The sequence below is a fragment of the Odontesthes bonariensis genome, chromosome 13 (genome assembly GCF_027942865.1).
Source record: "Odontesthes bonariensis isolate fOdoBon6 chromosome 13, fOdoBon6.hap1, whole genome shotgun sequence".
Lineage (NCBI taxonomy): Eukaryota > Metazoa > Chordata > Actinopteri > Atheriniformes > Atherinopsidae > Odontesthes > Odontesthes bonariensis.
Genome location: NC_134518.1, coordinates 497,893 through 524,316, shown reverse-complemented (window position 1 = coordinate 524,316; position 26,424 = coordinate 497,893). Strand labels below are relative to the sequence as shown.

At 46.1% G+C, this 26,424-nt stretch overlaps 1 protein-coding gene across 1 annotated transcript in view; it reads left to right on the top strand.

Moving 5' to 3' along the window:
• LOC142397432 (GDNF family receptor alpha-4-like) overlaps positions 1-26,424 on the top strand; it is a 132,968-nt gene that overhangs the window by 65,356 nt on the left and 41,188 nt on the right. The window contains exon 2 of the mRNA XM_075480780.1: positions 24,578-24,874. Within this exon, the coding sequence (XP_075336895.1) occupies positions 24,578-24,874 (297 nt within the window). The remainder of the gene's footprint in view (positions 1-24,577; positions 24,875-26,424) is intronic.

The following is a 26,424-nucleotide window of genomic DNA, read 5'->3' as shown; positions in this document are numbered from 1 at the left end:
TCTGATCTTCTGTCTATAACCACTGTGACACAGAACCTGGCTCTGCCAGCTGATTCCTTTTCACAGCCAGAACGATCAACCGAGCCACATCCAGAATCTGAGCTGGATCCACAACAGGCTCAAACAGAGTCACAAACTCCTGTGAACAACACAGAAGAAGAGGCGAAAGATCCTCTCCCACCTAGCGCAGTCTTGGTTGTACAGCTGGATCAAAAAGAGATCTCCTCTGACCAGGATGCCTCTCTGATACAAGTTGAACCACCTGTACACCAATTTCTGTGCAACCTCTCTGAAAAGGGAGTCGCACGCAAGTTTTACATCTCATTAACCTTGGAAGATGTGCTGAGACATGAAGCTCTCCTCGACACCGCCGCGGATATAACTTTAATGTCTCTATCTCTTTTTAACAGACTTCGTAAGGCAGCAAACCAAGGCAACAAAGAGTTAAAACTCCAACCTTGCTCTCTGGAAGTGCGCCCGTACGCCTCTAATAACACCACTCTATCAGCAGTATCTCTGATACAGCTGTCAATCGGACCAATGACTCTGATTCATCCTGTGTATGTGTCATCGCTTGAGTCCATTCCTTTGCTTGTCGGAAAAGATCTTCTGAACCGCTTTGAGCCTTTACTCGATTTCAAAAGATTGAAAGTGTGGGCACAGGTGCGAGAACCTCTGACGATTACTTTTCCGTACAATGAAGATTTTAGCTGCTATGCCATTGAAAGTGAAAAGCATAACTCTGTCCAACAGATAACTTCACTCGAGCCGTCTGAAATCGTAACACACGATGAGGTTGTCCACAGCAGTCCAGCCACTCAGGCCGACCCTGACAACCTGGTGACGCAGCTCGCGACACAACGAGACACTTTCCTGTGTGCATTACAACCGTCAGCCACGCAGGACGAGTACTGTCCACAGGTGCTCGGAGGTCTTGAACTGCAAAAGTCGCAGATAGATGATGTGATTATAGCTTTATGGGCTGATAAATCCGCAATCAGTAAGGATCTGTATGAGTCATTGGCACGAGAAAACGCCAATCTCCGGATGGTGAAAAAGACATTCCGTTTCCCATCAGATCCTACACCAACCACAACACTCACTGCCATGGGTGTTTGTGCTCTCACAGTAAAGTGGAATAACAGAATGCTGGTTCACACTTTTCTGGTTATTCCCGACCTTCCACACTCAGTGTACGTAGGAGGCGATATACTGGTGAGACTAGGAGTCCAAGTTGACACAGTAAATAACATTCTGTGGTCACTAACACCCGTGCGTGATTCTTCTTATCTGCCTGACGCAGACAACCTGAAGTCAGGACAGACAATTCCAGAGGTATGTCAAGTAGCTAACTTCCAACATGCCACAATACCAGCACGCACGGCGAATGTCCCTCTCCAAATATGCATGCAACCAGGACAGAATCTTAACCACTCACAAGCTCTGTTTCAACCTTCGCCATTGTTCTTCGAACTTGGACTGTCCCTGGAAGCAACTCCTCTTTTGGGCCTAAATTCTAGGACCACATTCTTGCTGATCAACAACATCGGCGAGGAAGCCATACTGATCCCAAAAGGCACGCCACTGGGCTGGCTTATCAGTACTGACTTCCATGACTTCGAGCTGGGCATCCCAATACTGGGACAAATCCCAACTCCACTCTACCCAAAACATCAGACAACTCACGTTGTCTACACAAAGCCTTCAAGGGCGATCGCACTCTTTTCGGTCGTGATTCTCGACCAGAACTCAGTCAGTCGCATTGATCTTAGTCATGATGAACAAATGACACTTCACACGGTTGACGTCTTGGCGGTTACATCAACCCCAGACTCTCCCGACGCACAGGAAAAAGTAACAACAGGGCCATCCCCTAATGTTGCTGATCGAATCGAAGAAGTGGTAACGCAAGCTAACGCTCTCGTTAATGACGAGGAACGCGACAAGCTACGCCAAACCCTTCTCAAATATCAGGACTTTTTCTCACTTGATTCTTCGGATTGTGGGTTAACCACAATCCACTCAATGCGCATTCCTACTCCACCAGACGCACCGCCAACTTTTGTGCGTCAGTATAAGATTCCTCTAGCATCACAGGAGCCTATACAAGAAATAATAGACGACCTGTTGAAAAACGGGATCATTCGGCCTTGTAACAGCACTTACTCGGCACCGCTCTGGCCGGTCGTGAAACCCAATGGAAAATGGAGACTCACGATCGACTATCGAAAACTCAACCAACAGGTCCCTCTCTCGAGATGGCCAATGACTCAGCTTGAACAAGAACTTCCTCGCGTTAAAAATGCCAAATACTTCTCCACTCTAGACGTGGCGTCGGGTTTCTGGACCATTCCAGTACACGCTGAGGACCAACACAAGTTGGCATTCACGTTCGCTAACCGTCAATATACATTCACCAGGTGTCCTTTTGGCTACGCCAACTCACCTGCTGAATTCAACATATTTCTGAACAAAGCATGTCCTGATGCCGGCGAACGAGGTAACCTCATCTACGTCGATGACATCCTTCTCCGTAGCCCCAACCTGGATGCACACATTCAGGAAATCGACCATGTCCTGGGTCAACTCACCACTGCGGGTGCAAAAATATCACTCTCAAAATGTCAGTGGTGCAAAACCAAAGTAGACTACGTCGGTCTCCTAGTAGGACCAAGTGGTGTCGAGCCACAAGTTAACCGCATCCAGGGCATCAGTAACATCAAAGTTCCCTCAAACGTCTCTGAGCTCCGCAGCTTCTTAGGAGTCTGCAACTACTCTCGACAGTTCATTGAGAGCTATGCCGACATAGCAAAACCTCTAACGGAACTACTTAAAAAGGACACACCTTTTATCTGGGCTGAGCCACAACAAAAGGCCATGTCCACCTTAAAAGAAAAACTGTGCACAGCACCATGTTTAAACTACCCTAACTGCGACAAACCATTCCACCTCGAAGTGGGCTTCTCAACTCACTGTTTAAGCGCTGGTCTGTATCAGAAATACGACCAGGATAAGAGAGTAGTGGCGTACGCCAGTAAAACGCTAGCTATACCCGAGCTGAAATATTCTGACTGTGAAAAAGCTCTGCTTGCCACAGTTTGGGCAGTTAAACATTTCTCCAACTACCTTGGAGGCCAAAAGGTCATTGTAGAAACACAACACCAACCTACCACGTTCCTTAACAGCCAACGTATAAGGGATGGAGTTGTAACAAATGCCCGTGTGGCCTCATGGCTAATGGCTCTGCAAAGTTTCGACTTAGAAGTCCGCTACGCGCAGAACAAAAAGAGCCCTCTCGGCACCGATCTTGCTGCATGTCAGAACTGCACTGCAGATACACCTCCACTCTGCGCAATTACAGATAAACCCTCACCTGTAACCAACCCCCACCACCACTACTACGATGAAAACGTATGTAAAAACATGACTACTGCGTATGTAGATGGGTGCTCTTTTCATCATGACACGGTTACACGAGCAGGTGCAGGCGTCGTTTGGCTCCAGAACAACCCCTATGAACCTCAAAGCTTCCAGCTTGGTTCACAGTCGTCCCAATACGCAGAAGTGGCAGGTGTCCTGATCACGGTACAACTCGCTGCAGAAAAAGGTGTGAAAAACTTATTGATTTGTACTGATTCAAACTACGCTCGTCTCAGTTTCTCTTGCCACCTTGCCACGTGGAAACGCAATGGTTTCCTGACTTCTAGCAGAAAACCTGTGAAAAATAAAGAATTGTTCCTGGCATGTAACCACGCCATTGAGTCCAACAACATGCAGATCTACTGGAAAAAGGTCAGAGGCCACTCACGTGTACCGGGGCAAGACAAAGAACTGAACGATCTAACTGATTCCTTGGCAAAACAGGGAGCGATGCATGGCATCCCCTGGTCACTGGATCCCTCGTGGCTAACCGCAGCCACCGCGGACTCCTCCGAACCACAAGTCTGTGTGGTGACGCGTTCCAAAACGAACCCTCCCGCCCAGACATCTAACGATGGATCAGTGTCAGCGGAACCAGCGTTCACCGACACTGATCTGGTCACCCTTCAATCGCTCGACCCTGCCGTCAATAAAATGGTGTTGTTCGTGTCTGACGGCTCAAACACACCCTCTGAGTCTGACCTCAATAACATCCCTGATTTAAGGAAACTCTTTGCCACTCGATCAGCCCTGCGGTTGGTCAAAGGTGTCTTAGTTCATGTTTCCGACGCACTCTCTTCACCTGCGTTCGTGGTCCCTCGAAACCAAAGGGGGGTGATGCTCGTGCACGCACACGACCTTCCCGCGGCTGGACACAAAGGTGTCAAAGCAACATACAGCGCGTTAAAACAAGTGGCATACTGGCCAAAAATGAGAAAAGATGTAGCCGACTACATCAAAGGATGCCTTGTGTGTTGCCAGTTTCAGCCGACAAACCCGATACACCGGGCTCCGTTGCAGAGGAGAGGCATCTCATTCCCATGGTCAGACCTCCAAATTGACTGGGTGGGACCTCTCACCAAATCAACCAGAGGCAACAAATACTTCCTCACGGTTACATGTGCATTCACCAAATGGGTAGAATGCCTACCAGCTGCAAACGATACAGCTGAAACTACCGCCTACCTGCTCATGAACCATGTGTTCTCAAGATTCGGCCTTCCGAGTCGTGTCAACTCAGACAGAGGAACACACTTCACGGCAGAAGTCATGCAACAGTTGTGGCAAGCTCTGGGTGTGAAAGCAAACTTTCACATCAGTTATCACCCGCAAGCCTCAGGTCAAGTAGAGCGAGCCAACCGAACTGTGGTGAACATACTCAAGAAGTACGTTGCATCCAACCAACGAGATTGGGATGTAAAATTGCCGTTGGTCTTAATGGCCATCAGAGCAACACCACACGAAGCAACGGGAATCTCCCCGTTTGAAATGATGACAGGCAGACAGATGACAATGCCACTGCATCTGCTCTACCAACCAGGTGAAGCCAGTGTAGCAACAGCGTACACCACTCACCAGTACATGAAGGACCTCAGCAGACACCTACAGGTAACCTTTGCATTCGCTCAGAAACACCTGGAAAAATCGGTCGAGGGAAGAAAGAGCTATTATGACCAAAAAGCCTCACAGGAGGAACTCCAAGTGGGGGACAAGGTCTGGTACTACAACTTCACCAAAACCGGTGAACAGACGAGTCACAAGGTTGGAAAGCTGGCCAAAAAGTTCCTTCCTCGATGGACAGGACCCCACCTGATCACCGAAAAACTGTCACCAGTGGTGTATCAGATAAAAATCAGCCAAGGACAGAAAGAAGCCAAGTCCAAATGGGTCCACAGAAACCAAATTAGACCACATAAAAGCTTTAGGGGACCCGCTGAGGACAATCAGGTCTCAGCAAACCCATAAAACCGAGATCCACAAGGGGGGGAGCAAAAGCCTTAACAAAACGATAAAAGAAAAGAACACAGAGCTCCCTCCTAAACAATATTATTAGCAAGGAACTAAAATCAAAATAGGCAAAACCAGAATAGTTCAAACTAAAGTCCGTCTTCCCGATCCGACTGCCTGTCTAATAAAAGCTACTAACACACTAACTGCAAGTGGGGGTGAACTAGCCAACTCTAACCTCCGTCCAACCAAAAGTGTATCAATTTGAAATAAGCCCTAATATCCATCACTGTTTTTCACCAGGATGATGACACTCTGGCTCATACTTGCGACGATGGGACTGGCAACTATTCCCACTTGGACTGAGATCGTTGAACCCGGACCAGACTCCGGAATTGTTCTAATGGAACAACCCGGACTCCTGATCACCAACTGCCGGCTACACACCCAGAAGGTGTATGTCCGGTTCAGTCCTAGTGTGCTGTGCACGAGGAACGTGCCTAGCTCCGCCAAACTGACTTCGTGGGCCGGCGCTCGGTGGAAGAGAGAAGTCATCACTCATGCGGAGGTAGACATCACCCATATGTTGCAACAACTCCAGAAGTTCACCATCACTCAATCAGAACTGAGTGGGGCGAACAGAAGGGAGAAACGCTTCATTGGGGGACTACTAGCAGCCGCATCCGCCGTCGGCTCCCTATTCAGTTTGGGGGCGTCAGCCGTGAATGCCGTAAACATTGCCGCGATAAAGCGTCATATGGGTGAGTTGCAGGGTGAAATCCCGGGCATCCAACAGCAACTAGACTTGCAGAGAGGACAGCTCAGCACGGTGACCAAAACTGTGGAAGGCACGGTCTTGGTTTTGAACTCCCATAGTGAAACCCTGATGAAGACAGTCGCAGCAGAAGACACACTGCTGGGAGTTTTAAAGGTTGATTATGCTCACACACAGCTGGTAACTATGCTCATGTCTGATCTGATAAGAGATGTTAGCTCCTCCGTTGATACTCTAGCTATGGGAAAAATCCCTCCGTACCTAGTGTCGCTAGCCGTAGTACAGGACATTCTGTCCACGGCCACTAGAGAAATTGTTAACCCCTTGCAAGCACATCTAGCTTATACACTAGGCAGCGCAGTCCCCATTCACGTAAATCCCGAAGGCCGCGAAATAGCCTTCCTCATTAATCTTCCCATAGTTACCCTCGACAACATCTACCGACTAAAAGACGTCATCAACGTAGGAATCTGGAAAGGTGAAACCCACGTTAAAGTGCACACACCAACAGTGGTAGCGTACCACGATAGTTCTCCAGATCTCTACCTCGCGCCCAATTTAAAAATGTGCACCCTTACCAGAGACATTCATTATCTCTGCCCCAGCAAACCATTCGTTAGAGACGACACTGGGGGCCTCTGTGGACTTAAACTTCTCACCGAAGACTCCCAGTGCCAAACAACTCTCACACCAAAATACCAAGTAACTAACACCCAAGCAGAAACTGTGGGAAGTCGCTGGTTGGTTAACACTCCAGCGAAGACCGCCACTATTAGTTACGATCAACACGACACGTCTACCAAAATGGAACTACCAAACCGCACATTGTGGGTCACAGTTCCTGAAGGCGCAATCCTTCACATAGGAGACCTGGCCCTTTACCACCTTAATCCTGACCAATACGACGGGGAAATAGAAATCTCCGATTTCTACTCAAAGCAATCCCTGGAGCTTGAGGCAGACACGGTCACTCAACTCCAATTTGAAGGTTTTAAAACCATTGACGTCAGTCCCATAGAGAACGTGCTGAAAGAAATAACCTCCAGCAACAAACCTCCCCGACCAACTATATCCTACTCATGGTCAGGCCCCGACACAGTAACCGCGACTATGGTTGCCCTAGGCTACCTCCTCACCTTCGGAATCGCGTACCTATATTCTCGACGCGCTAACGCCCTCCAGGGCCAAATTAACCTACTCAAATGGACCACGAGACGTAACAAACGTAAGAAGCCAGATCAGGACAAAAACACCACCGATCTAGTGACCTTTGATGAGGAGACAGAATCGGAAGAACCCCGAGTCATATATTCCCCCGCAGTCCACGAACTAGCGAATGAAGTATAACTCTAAGCCAACTTTTCTGTCACCTCTGCCCCTTTTTGAATTTTCTTTGTTACTTAGTCCATTTACCCTTTTATAAAGAATTAGCTAGAAGATAGGTTAGACATTAGTTTCAGGCTACGACTATAGCCCTTAAGAAAGCGTAGTTAAATTCGTTATATCTTTTTATATGTTTTTTCTAATTCCATAAGTCTTACAGTAAAATAGTACTACAAGATAGAAAAAAAAACACAACCACCTCAGAGAACACCTCAGCCTCTTGGACCTGAGACCACTGGGATTACTCCTCCGTGATTCCGAGATCTCCCCAGGACACCTCCGAATCAAGTGGGGGATATGTAGCGTGCTCTCAGGAAAGACAGAGAACGGAGATGTTTACATTAACCTTCCCCCCTTTTTTCAAATGTCTTGACATCGAAAACATTTCACTGTTTATGACCCTTTCAACGGATTACCTAAAGAAGATAAGGACCCAGATGTGAATTCCGACTAAATGGGGTTCTTTGTTTCCGAGTCTTCTCTCCCCCAGACCAGCTACGAATAATAAATTATGTAGGACACCTCCTGATAAGAGAGCAGATGTAGCCTCAACTGTCCTGCTGGTCCAACCTGGAGGAATGCCACACTTCCCTATTTTCAGAGAGTGAAAATTCCACTATAAACCTCGCTTTCCGTAGACTGAAAGTGTGAAAATCATTACTGGACAAACCTACAGATCATTTTGAAACATTCGCCATTCTTGTACCTTCTTTAATTATCAAGTTATGAAAATTGGATTTTAAAGAGAATCCCTCTCGTGGAGCCACAGCGCCCCCCAAAGGACATGGATAACGGACACTTTTCTTTATGTCAGCCTAAACAACCATGGACAATTTCAACTACGGATGTTTAATGTTCTCACTATGTGCAATGCATAACCTAATAGTGTTTAATTCCACAGGTATTACCCAAACAGCTACAGATCATTCTAGTTAACAGCAAGCAAAGTTGTCATTACCATTTTTGTCATGATAATATGAAGTATTGTATGCTGATAACTGTCAATGCTCATATGGATGTTTATGCCTGCTTGTATGCAACATTATTGTCTGTTAAGAACATTATATTGTCTAAAATCACTGTCATATGGGTTAAATACGGTATAAGAAAGGAGCAGAGATTTCCCTTTTCTTTGTCTCATGAATTCAGCGTGGTCAACCCCCCTTTTTCCCTTGGGTCAAAAGCCAGCTGAACTCTGATTGGACGAAAGCTGACATGTGATCTCCAGCTTAAAAGAGAGGCGCGCATGAACTCTTGTCTCTTCCTTTTTCCCTTGCTCTTCCGCTTTTTAGCTTAAGCCTCTGGTCTTTTGCTCCGTAACTATTAATTCCCCATTTTTTTTTAGACTTCCCCTTTTTTTTAAAGTCTGGCCCGATACACGCGAGTGTTGGCTAAATCACACATCCCGGCCAAGAAGAACAGCCAACCCAACGACGCCCATCCGTGGTAACCAAGGCAACGTGGCCCAAGGACTGACGTTCATCTCATAAGGAACCACGACTCTCCGGCAAAGTAAGGCGCATAAAGTCTGATTTCTTTGGAGCAGTGGAACTCTGCTGAACTCGGAGTACTGAATCCTTCCTCTGGAAATGATGGTTGGGCAGAGATCCGTAGGACATAACCGGCCGAAGTGATTAGCCAGAGAAACTGAGTGTGGAGGCCCAGACTGTACTACCGTTTTAAACCCCGTCACTAGCCCTCCCGTTTAGCTAAGATATCTCTCCCTTTCAACCGTATTTCCCTATAACTATTGCAAAATACCCATATTCTGTCTCTTATCAATTGTTTATACCCCTATACTGTGCAGTGTTGAATAAATGTTTTGTATTAATCCACTTAAAGCGTCACAGAAAGTTACTAAGCTGGTTATCTCTCCAAACAGGACGTACGACTCAGAATGAGACTGATTGATTAATGAATTAATGAGATCAAGTATTAATTAATTAATAATTTAATATACCAGGATCGCAAGATTTTAAACAGTCTTCCTCTTTGGACTGTAACGTAACAAATTAAAATAAAGAGGTGGTGCCCCCTGCTATTTTCGAGGTAAATATTAATTAATAACGTGCTAACGCTACAATGAGATTGAAAGTCTTTCTAAATCTTTCCATCATAAACGTCAGCATATACCAGGGGTGGCCAACCAGTCAGAGACAAAGAGCCACATTTTTCACTGTATACCACAAAGGGCCACATTATTTTGAAAAATGACCGAATTCTCCATCTGTTCTTGACTCGCTCTCCTCTCGTGACGCATCAACACTGATATCAATCTCATGAACCAAGCAAAATGAGTCAAAAACAGACGTGTTTGGAAAGCTTCTTCCCAGTGAGGAGACAGAAGAAGAGGCTGTGAGCACTAAGAAAAAGAAAGCTACATGTTTATGCGTTACTATAGCGACCAGAGAGCATTAGGAGGCAGAGAGGATGTTATGTCAGGAGGACGTTACTAATAAAGTTACATACAAGTACACAGTGGATTCAAGTTTCTTATTATATTTACTAAATATCACAGTGTCTGTGTTGGTCGTAACATTTTATTTTGTAGTATTTATCCGCTACAGCTGAAAGGCTGGTCCGTAAAATATTGTCTGACATTAAACCGGTCCATGGAGCAAAAAAGGTTGGAGACCACTGCCGTATTGAACTTAAACGAAGCAAACACGCATATTAACAAAAACACAAACACAAATTTTGATATGAACGTAAGAGCCGCATGAAACCAGACAAAGTTTCTTAAGGTAACAAAACTGCATGTGCTCTGTTTCCTATTGTCAAATTGTGGCAGAAAGTCATATTCATATAAATAATGCGAAAAACATCTCCACTCAATGTATATGCCACCCCTGGCATATACATTGTCACTTATTTCTCGTTCTCTCCACTTCTCGCAGGCTTCATTAAAACATGGTCTATGTACTAAGTCCTGCAAACTCTTTGTAACATTTCTGTAGCAAAAGCTACATTTAGAATATAATTATGTTCCAATGACTGTTTTCAAAAGAAAGGTTCCACACTCGTCCTGCTGGGGGACTTCAATGCTCACGTGGGCAATGACAGTGAGACCTGGAGGGGCGTGATTGTGAGGAACGGCCCCCCCGATCTGAATCAGAGTGGTGTTCTGTTATTGGACTTCTGTGCTCGTCATGGACTGTCCATAACGAACACCATGTTCAGGCATAAGGGTTATAAAAAGGATAATATGTGCACTTGGCACCGGGACACCCTAGGCCGCAGCTCGATGATCGACATTGTAGTCGTATCATCGGACTTGCGGCCGTATGTCCTGGACACTCGGGTGAAGAGAGGGGCGGAGCTGTCAACTGATCACCACCTGGTGGTGAGTTGGCTCCGCTGGTGGGGGAAGAAGCCGGTCAGACCTGGCAGGCCCAAACGTATTGTGAGGGTCTGTTGGGAACGGCTGGCGGAATCCCGTGTAAGGAGGAGCTTCAACTCCCACCTCCGGCAGAGCTTCAACCGTGTCCCGGCGGAGGTGGGGGACATTGAGCCCGAATGGGCCATGTTCTGTGCCTCCATCGTTGAGGCGGCCGATGGGAGCTGTGGCCGTAAGGTGGTCGGTGCCTGTCGTGGCAGCAACCCTCGAACCCGCTGGTGGACACCAGTGGTGAGGGAAGCCGTCAAGCTGAAGAAGGAGTCCTATCGGGCCTTTTTGGCCAGTGGGACTCTGGAAGCAGCTGATGGGTACCGACAGGCAAAGCGGAACGCAGCCTCGGCGGTTGCTGAGGAAAAAACTCGGGCTTGGGAGGAGTTCTGGGAGGCCATGGAGAATGATTTCCGGACGGCCTCGAGGAGTTTCTAGTCCACCATCTGGCGGCCCGGGGGAGGGGGGGGTAGCGGTGCACCGTCAACGCCGTGTATGGTGAGGGCGGGGCTCTGCTGACTTCAACTAGGGACGTCGTGAGTGGGTGGGGGGAATACTTCGAGGGCCTCCTCAATCCTACCGACACGCCTTCCGATGAGGAAGCAGAGTTGGGGAGCTCGGACGTGGGACCTCCCATCTCTAGGGCTGAGGTCGCCGAGGTGGTTAAAAAACTCCTCGGTGGCAGGGCCCCGGGGGTGGATGAGGTCCGTCCTGAGTTCCTCAAGGCTCTGGATGTTGTGGGGCTGTCTTGGTTGACACCTCTGCAGCATCGCGTGGACATCGGGGGCAGTGCCTCTGGACTGGCAGATCGGGGTGGTGGTCCCCCTCTTTAAAAAGGGGGACCGGAGGGTGTGTTCCAACTATAGGGGGATCACTCCTCAGCCTCCCTTGTAAGGTCTATTCAGGGGTACTGGAGAGGAGGATCCCCCGGATAGTCGAATCTCGGATTCAGGAGGTGCAGTGTGGTTTTCGTCCTGGCCATGGAACAGTGGACCAGCTCTAAACCCTCCGCAGGATCCTGGAGGGTGCATGGGAGTTCGCCCAACCGGTCTACATGTGTTTTGTGGACTTGGAGAAGGCATTCGACCGTGTCCCTCTGGGACTCTTGTGGGGGGTGCTCCGGGAGTATGGAGTGCCGGACTCCTTGATATGGGCTGTTCGGTCTCTGTATGACCGGTGTCAGAGTTTGGTCCGTATTGCCGGCAGTAAGTCGGACATGTTTCCTGTGAGGGTTGGGCTCCGTCAGGGCTGCCCTTTGTCACCGATTCTGTTCATAATTTTTATGGACAGAATTTCTAGGCGCAGCCAGGGCTTTGAGGGGGTCCGGTTTGGCGACCTCAGAATCGGGTCTCTGCTTTTTGCGGACGATTTGGTTCTGTTGGCGTCGTCGGGCCGTGACCTTCAGCTCTCACTGGAGCGGTTTGCAGCCGAGTGTGAAGCGGCTGGGATGACCATCAGCACCTCCAAATCTGAGACCATGGTCCTCAGCCGGAAAAGGGTGGAATGCTCTCTTCGGGTCGGGAATGAGATCCTTCCCCAAGTGGAGGAGTTCAAGTATCTCGGGGTCTTGTTCACGAGTGAGGGACGAATGGAGCAGGAGATTGACAGGCGGATCGGTGCGGCGTCTGCAGTGATGCGGGCTCTGCACCGGCCCGCCGTGGTGAAGAAGGAGCTGAGCCAGAAGGCCAAGCTCTCGATTTACCGGTCAGTCTATGTTCCTACCCTCACCTATGGTCACGAGCTGTGGGTAGTGACCGAAAAAACGAGATTGCGAATACAAGCGGCCGAAAAGGGTTTCCTCCGCAGGGTGTCTGGGCTCTCCCTTAGAGATAGGGTGAGAAGCTCGGTCATCCGGGAGGGGCTCAGAGTAGAACCGCTGCTCCTCCGCATCCAGAGGAGTCAGATGAGGTGGCTCGGGCATCTGGTTAGGATGCCTCCTGGATGCCTCCCTGGTGAGGTGTTCCGGGCCCGTCCCACTGGGAGGAGGCCCCGGGGAAGACCCAGGACACGTTGGAGAGACTATGTCTCTCGGCTGGCCTGGGAACGCCTCGGGGTCCCCCCAGATAATGGATGGATGGATGGAGTTCCACATTCCTTACGATGATGCTTTTGTATATGTTTTGGACGAGTTTGTTATTTTCCAACATGACTACATCTTGCAGATTTTTTTCTTATGCCTCCTCAAGTGTATATAATTTGTTACAAACTGGGCATGCCACATAGTGAATGAAGTCATCTCTTTTGAGTGAAAGTATTTTTCTGACCATATTCATGGTTGAAGGAATTCTTTCAGCCAAATGTGTCAATATAGGCTTATCTAGTCTGAAAATGCTACCAACCACAAAAAGAAATGACCTAACCAGATCTAACAGTGCTATATTACTGTATATTGTATTGCAGGGTTTGCAGCATTTGATTGGTTATTCAGCTCTCGCGCAGCAGGACTGTTCGAGGCGCTTGATTTCATACACTGCTTCCGCTTGCCAGTATCAAATCTACAGGTAGATAAGCTAGCTTCGCTGTGGTCCCGAGTTGTGTGTTTTCCAGTTGAGTTCACATCGAGTATCACGTAAATGATGCCTGGGACAAGAAAACGACTCCTCGCCATTTCTTCAGACTTGGAGGACATCAGCAAGATAAGTGTCGATGTGAGTGGACGACAGAAAACTGAAACTCCCATATGTGGGTCTTCACGCTGAAAGCAAGTAAGATGGTGCCTCATTGGAGCCAGTGCCAGGGCCTGCAGTCCCGAGGCTACGGGTATCACATCGGACAATATGTGGAAGTAAGTTGATATTCGTTTTTTTTTAGGCCCTTAAATTGTTTCAGTTGTTGAAGATGCCGAGTTATTTGAGTTTAGCTTTGCAGACAAACTGAGTGATATACCTCTTTCCGTGAACCTGCAGTTACTTTACTTGCAACTGAGAGGCTAACCGCTGGACTTGGTCCCATAGGGCAGTGGTCCCCAAACGACCACGGACCGGTCGTTTGGTTTGGTCCCGGGCCGCACAGAAAGAATAAATAACTTACATAATTTCCGTTTTATTTATTATCCGAGTCTGAACAATGTTTTATTTTGAAAAATAACCGAATTCTCTCCGTTACATCCGTCCATGACTCACTCTTGACACGTGTCAAGATGCTTGTCTTGGTCACGTGATACGCAAATATTGAACCCACAAGCTAGCAAAGCGAGTAAAAAACAGTCTTTGAAAAGTTTCTTTGCAAAGGGGAAAAGGCCCAGTGAGGAGACAGAAGAAGAGCCTATGACCACTAAGAAAAAGAAAGCTGCATTTAACAGACGACCCCAGGAGACCTACTTAAAATATGGATTTATGGTGACGAGTGATTCCCGCGCACCAAGCCCGCTCTGCGTAATATGCGGCGACCGGTTCTCCAATGAGGCAATGAAGCCTTCAAAACTAAAAGTTACATAGAAGTACACAGTGGATTCACGTTTATTATTAGATTTAGAAAATACCACAGTTTTGGTGTTGGTCGTATCATTTTACTTTGTTGTATTCATCCGGCACACCTTAAAGCCGGTCCGTGAAAATATTGTTGGACATTAAAATGGTTGGGGACCGCTGCCATAGGGGACTCTGCTCAACATTATTCCAGAACGAGTTTTTACTAAATGAATATTATTTTCCCCTCACCACCAGAGGCGGTGCTGCATCAAGCCGAAACAACCAACAACAAGAAAGAAAACATCTGATATTCCACATAACAGCAAAACATGGAGCTGCATCAAATTATAGTGGTCTGTTGATCATATTTCTAGCAGAACTTTTACCGAGTTCTTCCACGTCCAATTTTAAAATTTAAAATTGAATTAAAATTGGTTTAACCCTCTGAAACCCTAGCTTTTTTTTTGTGTATTTTTATTTTTTTCATGATGTTTGAAAAGAGTATGGGCAGAATAACTACGTCAATAAATGTTGTCTTGGTACATGAAGTCGTTTCTGAGAAAAAATATGTCCTTATATGTGGACAATGGGTCAGTGTTAATAGATAAAAATAGAAAGTTACCACTGTGCAACAAAGTATGAGGCTCCTGTTTACTTCCACAAAAGACGAACACTTTTTAAATGCAAATGAGACTTTCCGGCTCAGCCCTTTTCATTACAAATATTTTACAAATATTTTTCTCTCCAAAGAAAGTATGACAATTGGTTTAAAAGGTCTGTCACATATTGATATCTGTCACTTTTTGTGTTCAAAGGAGCCTGCAACATACTTTGAGAACATCAAGTTGACTCTAAGTTGACTGAGGACAACAAAATGGAAGAGGATCCATTGTGCCTCATCTGTCACACCTTTCCTCACTTTACTCTCTTTTTCCCCGGTTTAATTTCTCAAATGATATTATGTACATGTGACATTATTGTGGTCATTAACTCGTGTTTCCCTGTTCGAACAGTTATCCTTTGAATGGTGTCACAGTGTTTGTTGTCCCCTCTTTTCTGTCTTCTCAAACCCCAGCTGGTGGAGGCGGATGGCCACCCTTCCTGAGTCTGGTTCTGCCAGAGGTTTCTTCCTGTTCAAAGGGAGTCGTTCCTCTCCACAGTCGCTTCAGTTATGCTCAGGATTCGGTGCAATCTGTTGGTTTCCTTAGCTAGGAAATTGTTTTTGAAATGGCTCGATATTAATTAGATTATTTTGAAAACAATTCTGATTACAATGAATTGAATTCCAATTGGCTTGAATTGGACTTTATTATTTAAGTGCCTTGAGATGACGCTTTTTTTGATAATTTGGCGCTATATGAAAAAGATTGAATTGAATTGAATTGAGGGCCAAAGCTCTCAACAGCAGAAGGCACAAGGTGAGTTGACTAACTTCTGGATTGTTGACATGGTTTTTTAAAGATCCTTTGAATGAAAAAGAGATCTCTGATTTGCTTTTGTGTCACATTACAGTGTTGTAGATAGTCTGCAGTGTTATCTGCAGTGTTAGCGCCAAATACAACAAATGTCATCTCAAGGCACTTAGATAGTAAGTCCAATTCAAGCCAATTGGAATTCAATTAATTAATAATAATCATAATTCATAAAATAATCCAATTCGTTCATATAGAGCCAATTCAAAAACAATTTCCTAGCTAAGAAAACCAACAGATTACACTGAAAACTTTTTGTTTTTCGGTCCAATCTCCCGGCCTGAGCGTGCCTGAGGCGACTGTGGAGAGAAACGACTCCTTTTGAACAGGAAGAAACCTCTGGCAGAACCAGAACCAGGAAGGGTGGCCATCCGCCTCCACCAGCTGGGGTTTGAGAAGACAGAAACAACAAAACACTCATCACACTGATGAGAGACGACACTGAACGTGGAAACATGGAGAGTGTATCCACCCGAATGGAAGGCAACAAAACTCACATACATTTTCGATGGGTGCCAGCGCAAACTGAAATGAAACCGTAGATTTTTTTTGTGTGTTAATAAAAATTTTCTCTAAAAATTCTTGGTCTGTTTTTATGTCTGATATATTTTCATTCACATGTGCAGTTATGTAGATGTGAAACCCCTGATTAGACAACTTTAGAAACTGTTCATTTAATAATACTGATATTTCATAAATGCTTATTGAAATGGAAATGTGTTTATTGGCCCAACTATTGATTTGTACAACATGATGGTGCAGAAACCACAATTAAAGAAAACTGACTGGGTAATCTTAAAATGTATGATAAGGTAAGATCTTAGAAGATAAAATAATGTAAGATGTTTAATGCTTTTACATGAAGGCCTACATGCCATATTTTACAATTAATGAAGAGAACTATTACATCAACCATCAGGTTCCTACATTTGCATAAATAAAAAAAGCCATAAATATCCAGCGGGCATATGGTCCGCTGGATATTTATCCGACATATGGTTGTGAATCTGTGAACATGATACGCCAAAGATGCGATGTTCCTGTTCTCACACTGTACGATCCGATGGTCTGATGCGATCTGGCTGCTCACACTACACGACACGTCGGACTTGGTCGGACTGTACGGAAGTTGTGCTGCCATGCTGTTCTGTTGTCTTCTTCTTCTTCTGTTGACAATTTTCTCTTCCGTATCTATGTTCGCGCATGCGTAGTGTGACAGGATGAGGTAAATCGCCTCGTGCAACTGCTTCAACTGTGCGAGAGCCTCACCAGGGGCGACCAGGATTTCAAACAAGTTTGATTTTCATCCGATCGATCGGGAGGTGGTCGGGAGGGCTTAATCGTTTGTTGTTACCCCATGTATACTACACGATGCAAGACGCACGATTGAGCCAAAACTCGGCCCAATCTCCAAAATAGTCGCACGAGTGAAAATCTTGTCGACATCGGGGCAAAAATCGCACAGTGTATGCCCAGCTTAACTAACAACAGTGCGGCAGAGTTAGGAGCTAAGACACGCCCCTTATCATGGCGAAACAAACGAGCAGCGCCAGCGACACATCCACTCACCAAGCCAAAGTAAAAAAGAAATGCGGTTCTTTTAGGATGGAATGGCTCTCTGAGTATGTGCAACCAGAAGAACAAGCGGTGAAACTGGGTGAAATTGTTTAATTTTCGGGTGAGAAAGGTCTACTCTGCAAAACAAGGCTGCAAAAATGACTCACATATAACAGATAACATACTAAACATCTCATGAACAACAAGATTTTTGTCTTTTTCATTTTAAGTGGGCCAAATCACTTATATTAAAAGTAAACTAATGAAAATTGCTGCTGTGATTTGATTCCATGTAAGCCATGTAACTTGCTATGATCCAAGGTTTTGAACAGGTGTGATACAGGTGTGATACTGGTGTGATACAGGTGGGATACTGGTGTGATACTGGTGTGATGCTGGTGTGATACTGGTGTGATACTGGTGTGATACTGGTGTGATACAGGTGTGATACAGGTGTGATACTGGTGTGATACTGGTGTGATACAGTTGTGATACAGGTGTGATACTGGTGTGATGCTGGTGTGATACAGGTGTGATGCTGGTGTGATACAGGTGTGATACTGGTGTGATACACGTGTGATACAGGTGTGATGCTGGTGTGATGCTGGTGTGATACAGGTGTGATGCTGGTGTGATACAGGTGTGATACTGGTGTGATGCTGGTGTGATACAGGTGTGATACAGGTGTGATACTGGTGTGATACTGGTGTGATACAGTTGTGATACAGGTGTGATACAGGTGGGATACTGGTGTGATACAAGTGTGATATAGGTGTGATACAGGTGTGATACTGATGTGATACAAGTGTGATACTGGTGTGATACAGGTGTGATACTGGTGTGATACTGGTGTGATACAGCTGTGATACTGGTGTGATACTGGTGTGATACTAGTGTGATACTGGTGTGATACAGGTGTGATACTGGTGTGATACTGGTGTGATACTGGTGTGATACTGGTGTGATACTGGTGTGATACAGGTGTGATACTGTTGTGATACAGGTGTGATGCTGGTGTGATGCTGGTGTGATACTGGTGTGATACTGGTGTGATACAGGTGTGATACTGGTGTGATACAGTTGTGATACAGGTGTGATACTGGTGTGATACAGTTGTGATACAGGTGTGATACTGGTGTGATGCTGGTGTGATACTGGTGTGATGCTGGTGTGATGCTGGTGTGATACTGGTGTGATACTGGTGTGATACAGGTGTGATACTGGTGTGATACAGTTGTGATACAGGTGTGATACTGGTGTGATGCTGGTGTGATACAGGTGTGATGCTGGTGTGATGCTAGTGTGATACAGGTGTGATGCTGGTGTGATGCTGGTGGGATACTGGTGTGATACAGGTGTGATACAGGTGTGATACTGGTGTGATACAGGTGTGATACTGGTGTGATGCTGGTGTGATACTGGTGTGATACAGGTGTGATACTGGTGTGATACAGCTGTGATACTGGTGTGATACAGGTGTGATACAGGTGTGATACAGGTGGGATACAGGTGTGATACAGGTGGGATACTGGTGTGATACTGGTGTGATACAGATGTGATACTGATGTGATACAAGTGTGATACTGGTGTGATACAGGTGTGATACTGGTGTGATACTGGTGTGATGCTGGTGTGATACAGGTGGGATACTGCTGTGATACTGGTGTGTGATACAGGTGTGATACAGGTGTGATACTGGTGTGATACTGGTGTGATACAGGTGTGTGATACAGGTGTGATACTGGTGTGATACTGGTGTGATACAGGTGTGATGCTGGTGTGATACAAGTGTGATACTGGTGTGATACAGGTGTGTGATACAAGTGTGTGATACTGGTGTGATACAGGTGTGATACTGGTGTGATACAGGTGTGATACTGGTGTGATACAGGTGGGATACTGGTGTGATACAGGTGTGATACTGGTGTGATACAGGTGTGATACAGGTGTGATACTGGTGTGATACTGGTGTGATACTGGTGTGATACAGCTGTGATACTGGTGTGATACAGGTGGGATACTGGTGTGATACAGGTGTGATACTGGTGTGATACAAGTGTGATACTGGTGTGATACAGGTGTGATACTGGTGTGATACTGGTGTGATACAGGTGTGATACTGGTGTGATGCTGGTGTGATACAGGTGTGATACTGGTGTGATACAGGTGTGATGTTGGTGTGATACAGGTGTGATACAGGTGTGATGCTGGTGTGATACTGGTGTGATACTGGTGTGATACAGGTGTGATACTGGTGTGATACTGGTGTGATACAGGTGTGATGCTGGTGTGATACTGGTTTGATACAGGTGTGATACTGGTGTGATACTGGTGTGATACTGGTGTGATACAGATGTGATACTGGTGTGATACTGGTGTGATACAGATGTGATACTGGTGTGATACAGGTGTGATACTCGTGTGATACAGGTGTGATGCTGGTGTGATACTGGTGTGATACAGGTGTGATACTGGTGTGATACTGGTGTGATGCTGGTGTGATGCTGGTGTGATACAGGTGTGATACTGGTGTGATGCTGGTGTGATACTGGTGTGATACAGGTGTGATACTGGTGTGATACTGGTGTGATACTGGTGTGATACAGTTGTGATACAGGTGTGATACTGGTGTGATGCTGGTGTGATACAGGTGTGATGCTGGTGTGATGCTGGTGTGATGCTGGTGTGATGCTGGTGTGATACAGGTGTGATGCTGGTGTGATGCTGGTGTGATGCTGGTGTGATACTGGTGTGATACAGGTGTGATACAGGTGTGATGCTGGTGGGATACTGGTGTGATACAGGTGTGATACAGGTGTGATACTGGTGTGATACAGGTGTGATACTGGTGTGATACAGGTGTGATACTGGTGTGATACAGGTGTGATACAGGTGTGATGCTGGTGGGATATTGGTGTGATACAGGTGTGATACAGGTGTGATACTGGTGTGATACAGGTGTGATACTGGTGTGATACAGGTGTGGTACAGATGTGATACTGGTGTGATACTGGTGTGATGCTGGTGTGATACTAGTGTGATACAGTTGTGATACAGGTGTGATACTGGTGTGATACTGGTGTGATACTGGTGTGATGCTGGTGTGATACTGGTGTGATACAGGTGTGATACTGGTGTGATACAGGTGTGATACAGGTGGGATACTGGTGTGATACTGGTGTGATACAGATGTGATACTGATGTGATACAAGTGTGATACTGGTGTGATACAGGTGTGATACTGGTGTGATACTGGTTTGATGCTGGTGTGATACTGGTGTGATACAGGTGTGATACAGGTGTGATACAGGTGTGATACAGGTGGGATACTGCTGTGATACTGGTGTGATACAGGTGGGATACTGGTGTGATACAGGTGTGATACAGGTGTGATACAGGTGGGATACTGCTGTGATACTGGTGTGATACAGGTGGGATACTGGTGTGATACAGGTGTGATACAGGTGGGATACTGCTGTGATACAGGTGTGATACAGGTGTGATACAGGTGGGATACAGGTGGGATACAGGTGGGATACTGCTGTGATACAGGTGTGATACAGGTGGGATACTGCTGTGATACTGGTGTGATACAGGTGGGATACTGGTGTGATACAGGTGGGATACTGGTGTGATACAAGTGTGATACTGGTTTGATACAGGTGTGATACTGGTGTGATACAGGTGTGTGATACAGGTGTGATACAGGTGTGATGCTGGTGTGATACAAGTGTAATACTGGTGTGATACTGGTGTGATACAGGTGTGATACATGTGTGATAAAAGTGTGTGATACAAGTGTGTTATATTGGTGTGATACTGGTGTGATACAGGTGGGATACTGGTGTGATACTGGTGTGATACTGGTGTGATACAGGTGTGATACAGGTGTGATACTGGTGTGATACAAGTGTGATACTGGTGTGATACAGGTGTGATACTGGTGTGATACTGGTGTGATACAGCTGTGATACTGGTGTGATACAGGTGGGATACTGGTGTGATACAGGTGTGATACTGGTGTGATACAAGTGTGATACTGGTGTGATACAGGTGTGATACTGGTGTGATACTGGTGTGATACTGGTGTGATATAGGTGTGATACAGCTGTGATACTGGTGTGATACTGGTGTGATACAGCTGTGATACTGGTGTGATACAGGTGGGATACTGGTGTGATACTGGTGTGATACTGATGTGATACAGGTGTGATGCTGGTGTGATACTGGTGTGATACAGGTGTGATACAGGTGTGATACTGGTGTGATACAGGTGTGATACAGGTGTGATACAGGTGTGATACTGGTGTGATACAGGTGGGATACAGTTGTGATACAGGTGTGATACTGGTGTGATGATGGTGTGATACTGGTGTGATTCTGGTGTGATACAGGTGTGATACTGGTGTGATGCTGGTGTGATACTGGTGTGATGCTGGTGTGATACAGGTGTGATACTGGTGTGATACTGGTGTGATACTGGTGTGATGCTGGTGTGATACTGGTGTGATACAGTTGTGATACAGGTGTGATACTGGTGTGATACAGGTGTGATGCTGGTGTTATACAGGTGGGATACTGGTGTGATACAGGTGTGATACAGGTGTGATACTGGTGTGATACTGGTGTGATACTGGTGGGATACTGGTGTGATACTGGTGTGATACAGGTGTGATACTGGTGTGATGCTGGTGTGATACTGGTGTGATACTGGTGTGATACAGGTGTGATACTGGTGTGATACATGTGTGATACTGGTGTGATACATGTGTGATGCTGGTGTGATACAGGTGTGATACAGGTGTGATACTGGTGTGTGATACTGGTGTGATACTAGTGTGATACAGGTGTGATACTAGTGTGATGCTGGTGTGATGCTGGTGTGATACTGGTGTGATACTGGTGTGATACAGGTGTGATACAGGTGTGATACAGGTGTGATACTGGTGTGATACAGGTGTGATACTGGTGTGATACAAGTGTGATATTGGTGTGATACAGGTGTGATGCTGGTGTGATACAGGTGTGATACTGGTGTGATACTGGTGTGATACTGGTGTGATACAGTTGTGATACAGGTGTGATACTGGTGTGATACAGTTGTGATACAGGTGTGATACAGGTGTGATACAGGTGTGATGCTGGTGTGATGCTGGTGTGATACTGGTGTGATACTGGTGTGATACAGGTGTGATACAGGTGTGATACTGGATTGATACAGGTGTGATACTGGTGTGATACAGGTGTGATGCTGGTGTATACTGGTGTGATACTGGTGTGATACAGGTGTGATGCTGGTGGGATACATATGTGATGCTGGTGTGATACAGTTGTGATACAGGTGTGATACTGGTGTGATACAAGTGTGTGATACTAGTGTGTTATACAGGTGTGATACTAGTGTGATACAAGTGTGTGATACAAGTGTGTGATACTGATGTGATACTGGTGTGATACTGGTGTGATACTAGTGTGATACTGGTGTGATACAAGTGTGATACTGGTGTGTGATACTGGTCTGATACAGGTGTGATACTGGTGTGATACTGGTTTGATACAGGTGTGATACTGGTGTTATACTGGTGTGATACAAGAGTGATACTGGTTTGATACAGGTGTGATACTGTTGTGATACAGGTGTGTGATACAGGTGTGATACAGGTGTGATACTGGTGTGATACTGGTTTGATACATGTGTGATACAAGTGTGATACATGTGTGATACAGTTGGGATACTGGTGTGATACAGGTGTGATGCTGGTGTGATACTGGTGTGATACTGGTGTGATACAGGTGTGATACTGGTGTGATACATGTGTGATACTGGTGTGATACAGGTGTGATGCTGGTGGGATACATGTGTGATGCTGGTGTGATACAGGTGTGATACAGGTGTGATACTGGTGTGTGATACTGGTGTGATACAGGTGTGATACTGGTGTGATACTAGTGTGATACAGGTGTGATACTGGTGTGATGCTGGTGTGATACTGGTGTGATACAGGTGTGATACAGGTGTGATACTGGTGTGATACTGGTGTGATACAGGTGTGATACTGGTGTGATACAGGTGTGATACAAGTGTGATATTGGTGTGATACAGGTGTGATGCTGGTGTGATACAGGTGTGATACTGGTGTGATGCTGGTGTGATACTGGTGTGATACTGGTGTGATACAGTTGTGATACAGGTGTGATACTGGTGTTATACAGGTGTGATACAGGTGTGATACAGGTGTGATACAGGTGTGATGCTGGTGTGATACAAGTGTGATGCTGGTGTGATACTGGTGTGATACATGTGTGATACAGGTGTGATACTGGATTGATACAGGTGTGATACTGGTGTGATACTGGTGTGATACAGGTGTGATACAGGTGTGATACTGGTGTGATACATGTGTGATACAGGTGTGATACTGGATTGATACAGGTGTGATACTGGTGTGATACAGGTGTGATACAGGTGTGATATATGTGTGAAACTGGTGTGATACTGGTGTGATACTGGTGTGAAACTGGTGTTATACTGGTGTGAAACAGGTGTGATACTGGTGTGACACTGGTGTTATACTGGTGTGAAACAGGTTTGATACTGGTTTGATACTGTTGTGATACAGGTGTGAAACTGGTGTGACACTGGTGTGATACAGGTGTGATACTGGTGTGATACTGGTGTGAAACAGGTGTGATACAGGTGTGATACTGGTGTGAAACTGGTGTGATACTGGTGTGATACTGGTGTGATACAGGTGTGATACAGGTGTGATACAGGTTTGGCCACAGCGTTCACATCTGATGCTGCTCACAGTGGTCCTCAGTGTGCTCAGGGAGCTTGTGTGTTTGCCTAGACACATAATAAATTAGAGGGAACATTGGTTGCAGATGTGTATCTTGGTCTTGGGATTTTTCAGGATCCATTGCTGTGCAATTACGGGGATGTCTGAACACAGAATCCATCAGGTATGCGATGCGGATTTTTCCGTATATTGTCCCTATATGTGACTTATACAGGCATATCACCGCATCGGATAGTACCGTATCTTTATGTTTTTAGTCCAGTATAAGTGTACCTTGACATATTACTCGGCTGATGAATTATGGTACTCTTTCCATAATTTTGGAGGAATAATATGATGTGAATCACAACCTCTTTTTTTCCCCCATTTTAGCTTAGATATTTCCTTCATTCCTTTTAATGTCTCACGTCTCTTTTGTCTTCTCTCAGGTGTGTTGCCAAACTCAGCACCAATCTTTCCCTTCCCTCCATCAGCTCATGACTGTGTTGAAGCTCAACGCGTATGTTCCACTGACCCCCAGTGCGAGGCGCTGTATCGTGGTGTGGAGCTGTGTGCAGCCGATGCAGCGGTCAATCCACTGGGAGAGCCGGCGGCGTCTGAGTGCCTGGAAAGACAGGACACCCTGTTGGCCAAATACCCCTCTCTGTTGGTCTGTAAGTGCCAACGCGGTTCCCGCAAAGAAGAGCGGTGCCTTCGTATATACTGGAGAGTTCGACTTCTCCCAGGTCAGTCGGGCTCTCTGCTGGAAATTGATTGATCTATTTTATTCATTTAGAGCTCATAAACTGCACATTTCATCAACCATTTTTCACTTGACCAAGGGAATCATGTTAAGGGTACTTTTATTTATCGCCAGACCCGCGTGTATGTCCGCTGAACTTTCTGAGAATGTTCGGGGAACAAGGCAGAGCCCATTCATCTGGCGAGTGTCAAGTTAAATCAGTCTAAACGAAAGTTACAGGCTACCCCAAAACGTAACGTTTATAACCCATTCGTTACATTCAACTCTATCTAAATGGCAATTTCACACGTTGCAATGTCTATACTGGCTTATTTTAAACAAAAGAAGGTTAAACCAGAGCCACGTTACACTGGCTGTCATTCAGCTGACCGGGGATGATTCTTAAATCAATTCAGCCTGATTGGCGTGCCTGCCTGAAACATTTGGACATATTTGCGGACTAATGCGCATATTCCTTTTTTTTTTTTTTTTTTTTGGGCCCCCCCATCATTCCTGGGCCCGGGACAAAATACCCGTTTGTCCCCCCTATCGGCGGGCCTGCGCGTGTGTGTGTGTGCGTATGAACTAACAAGACTACTGACTTTTTTCCACAAGTGGCGCTGACGCCCCCAACTTGGCTGTAGTGTGTCAGACATGAACAAAATGTTATGCCACGATTTGAAAAAAATGTAACCTCAAATCAGGAAAAGTTGGGGTAATAACCTCCGCTCTCTAACTAAAAACTCTGTGACACTCCCTTGTCTGTGGGGCTGTGGAATTGTCAATCGGCAGTAAACAAAGCAGACTTCATCACAGCTTATGCCAAACACCTGTCACCTGACATCCTGGCTCTCACTGAGACCTGGATTCAGCCTGAAAACAATGCCACCCCGGCTGCCCTTTGGACCAACCACACATTCTCCCACACCTCTGGTCCATCTTGGAGAGGAACGGGCCTGCTCATTTCCAACAAGTGGAACTACAACCAACTGCTACCTAATGCTAAATACGACACCTTTGAATACCATAACATCTTGGTAACTGCACCGGTCAAAATCTACATGATTGTCGTATATCGCCCACCAGGACAACTCTGTGACTTTCTAGATGAACTAGACACCTTGCTCTCTTCCATCCCTGAGCACGACTGTCCCATAATGATCCTTGGTGACATGAATATCCACCTTGACAGCCCTAAAGCACTCGTTTTAGTTGTTTGCAGTCCTCCAACTCATAAGGCTGGCAAAAAGGCTTGATCTCATTTTCACCAGAATCTGTGCCACAGAGGCCCTGTCTGTCTCACCTCTGCACTTTACTGACCACTATATCATTCAGTTCAGAGTGAGTCTCCCAAGCAGACCCTCTGCTTCCCCCCTATGGTTTCCTTCCGTTGTTGTTGCCTCCGCTCTTCCGACCTCCAGCACATTCTCCTCCCTTGAGGTTAATGATGCCACAGAGTCCCTCGGCTCTACACTGAGCTCATGTCTGGATAGTCTGTGTCCTCTATCCACCAAACCCGCTTCATCCTCCCAGTCCCACCCTTGGCTTAATGAT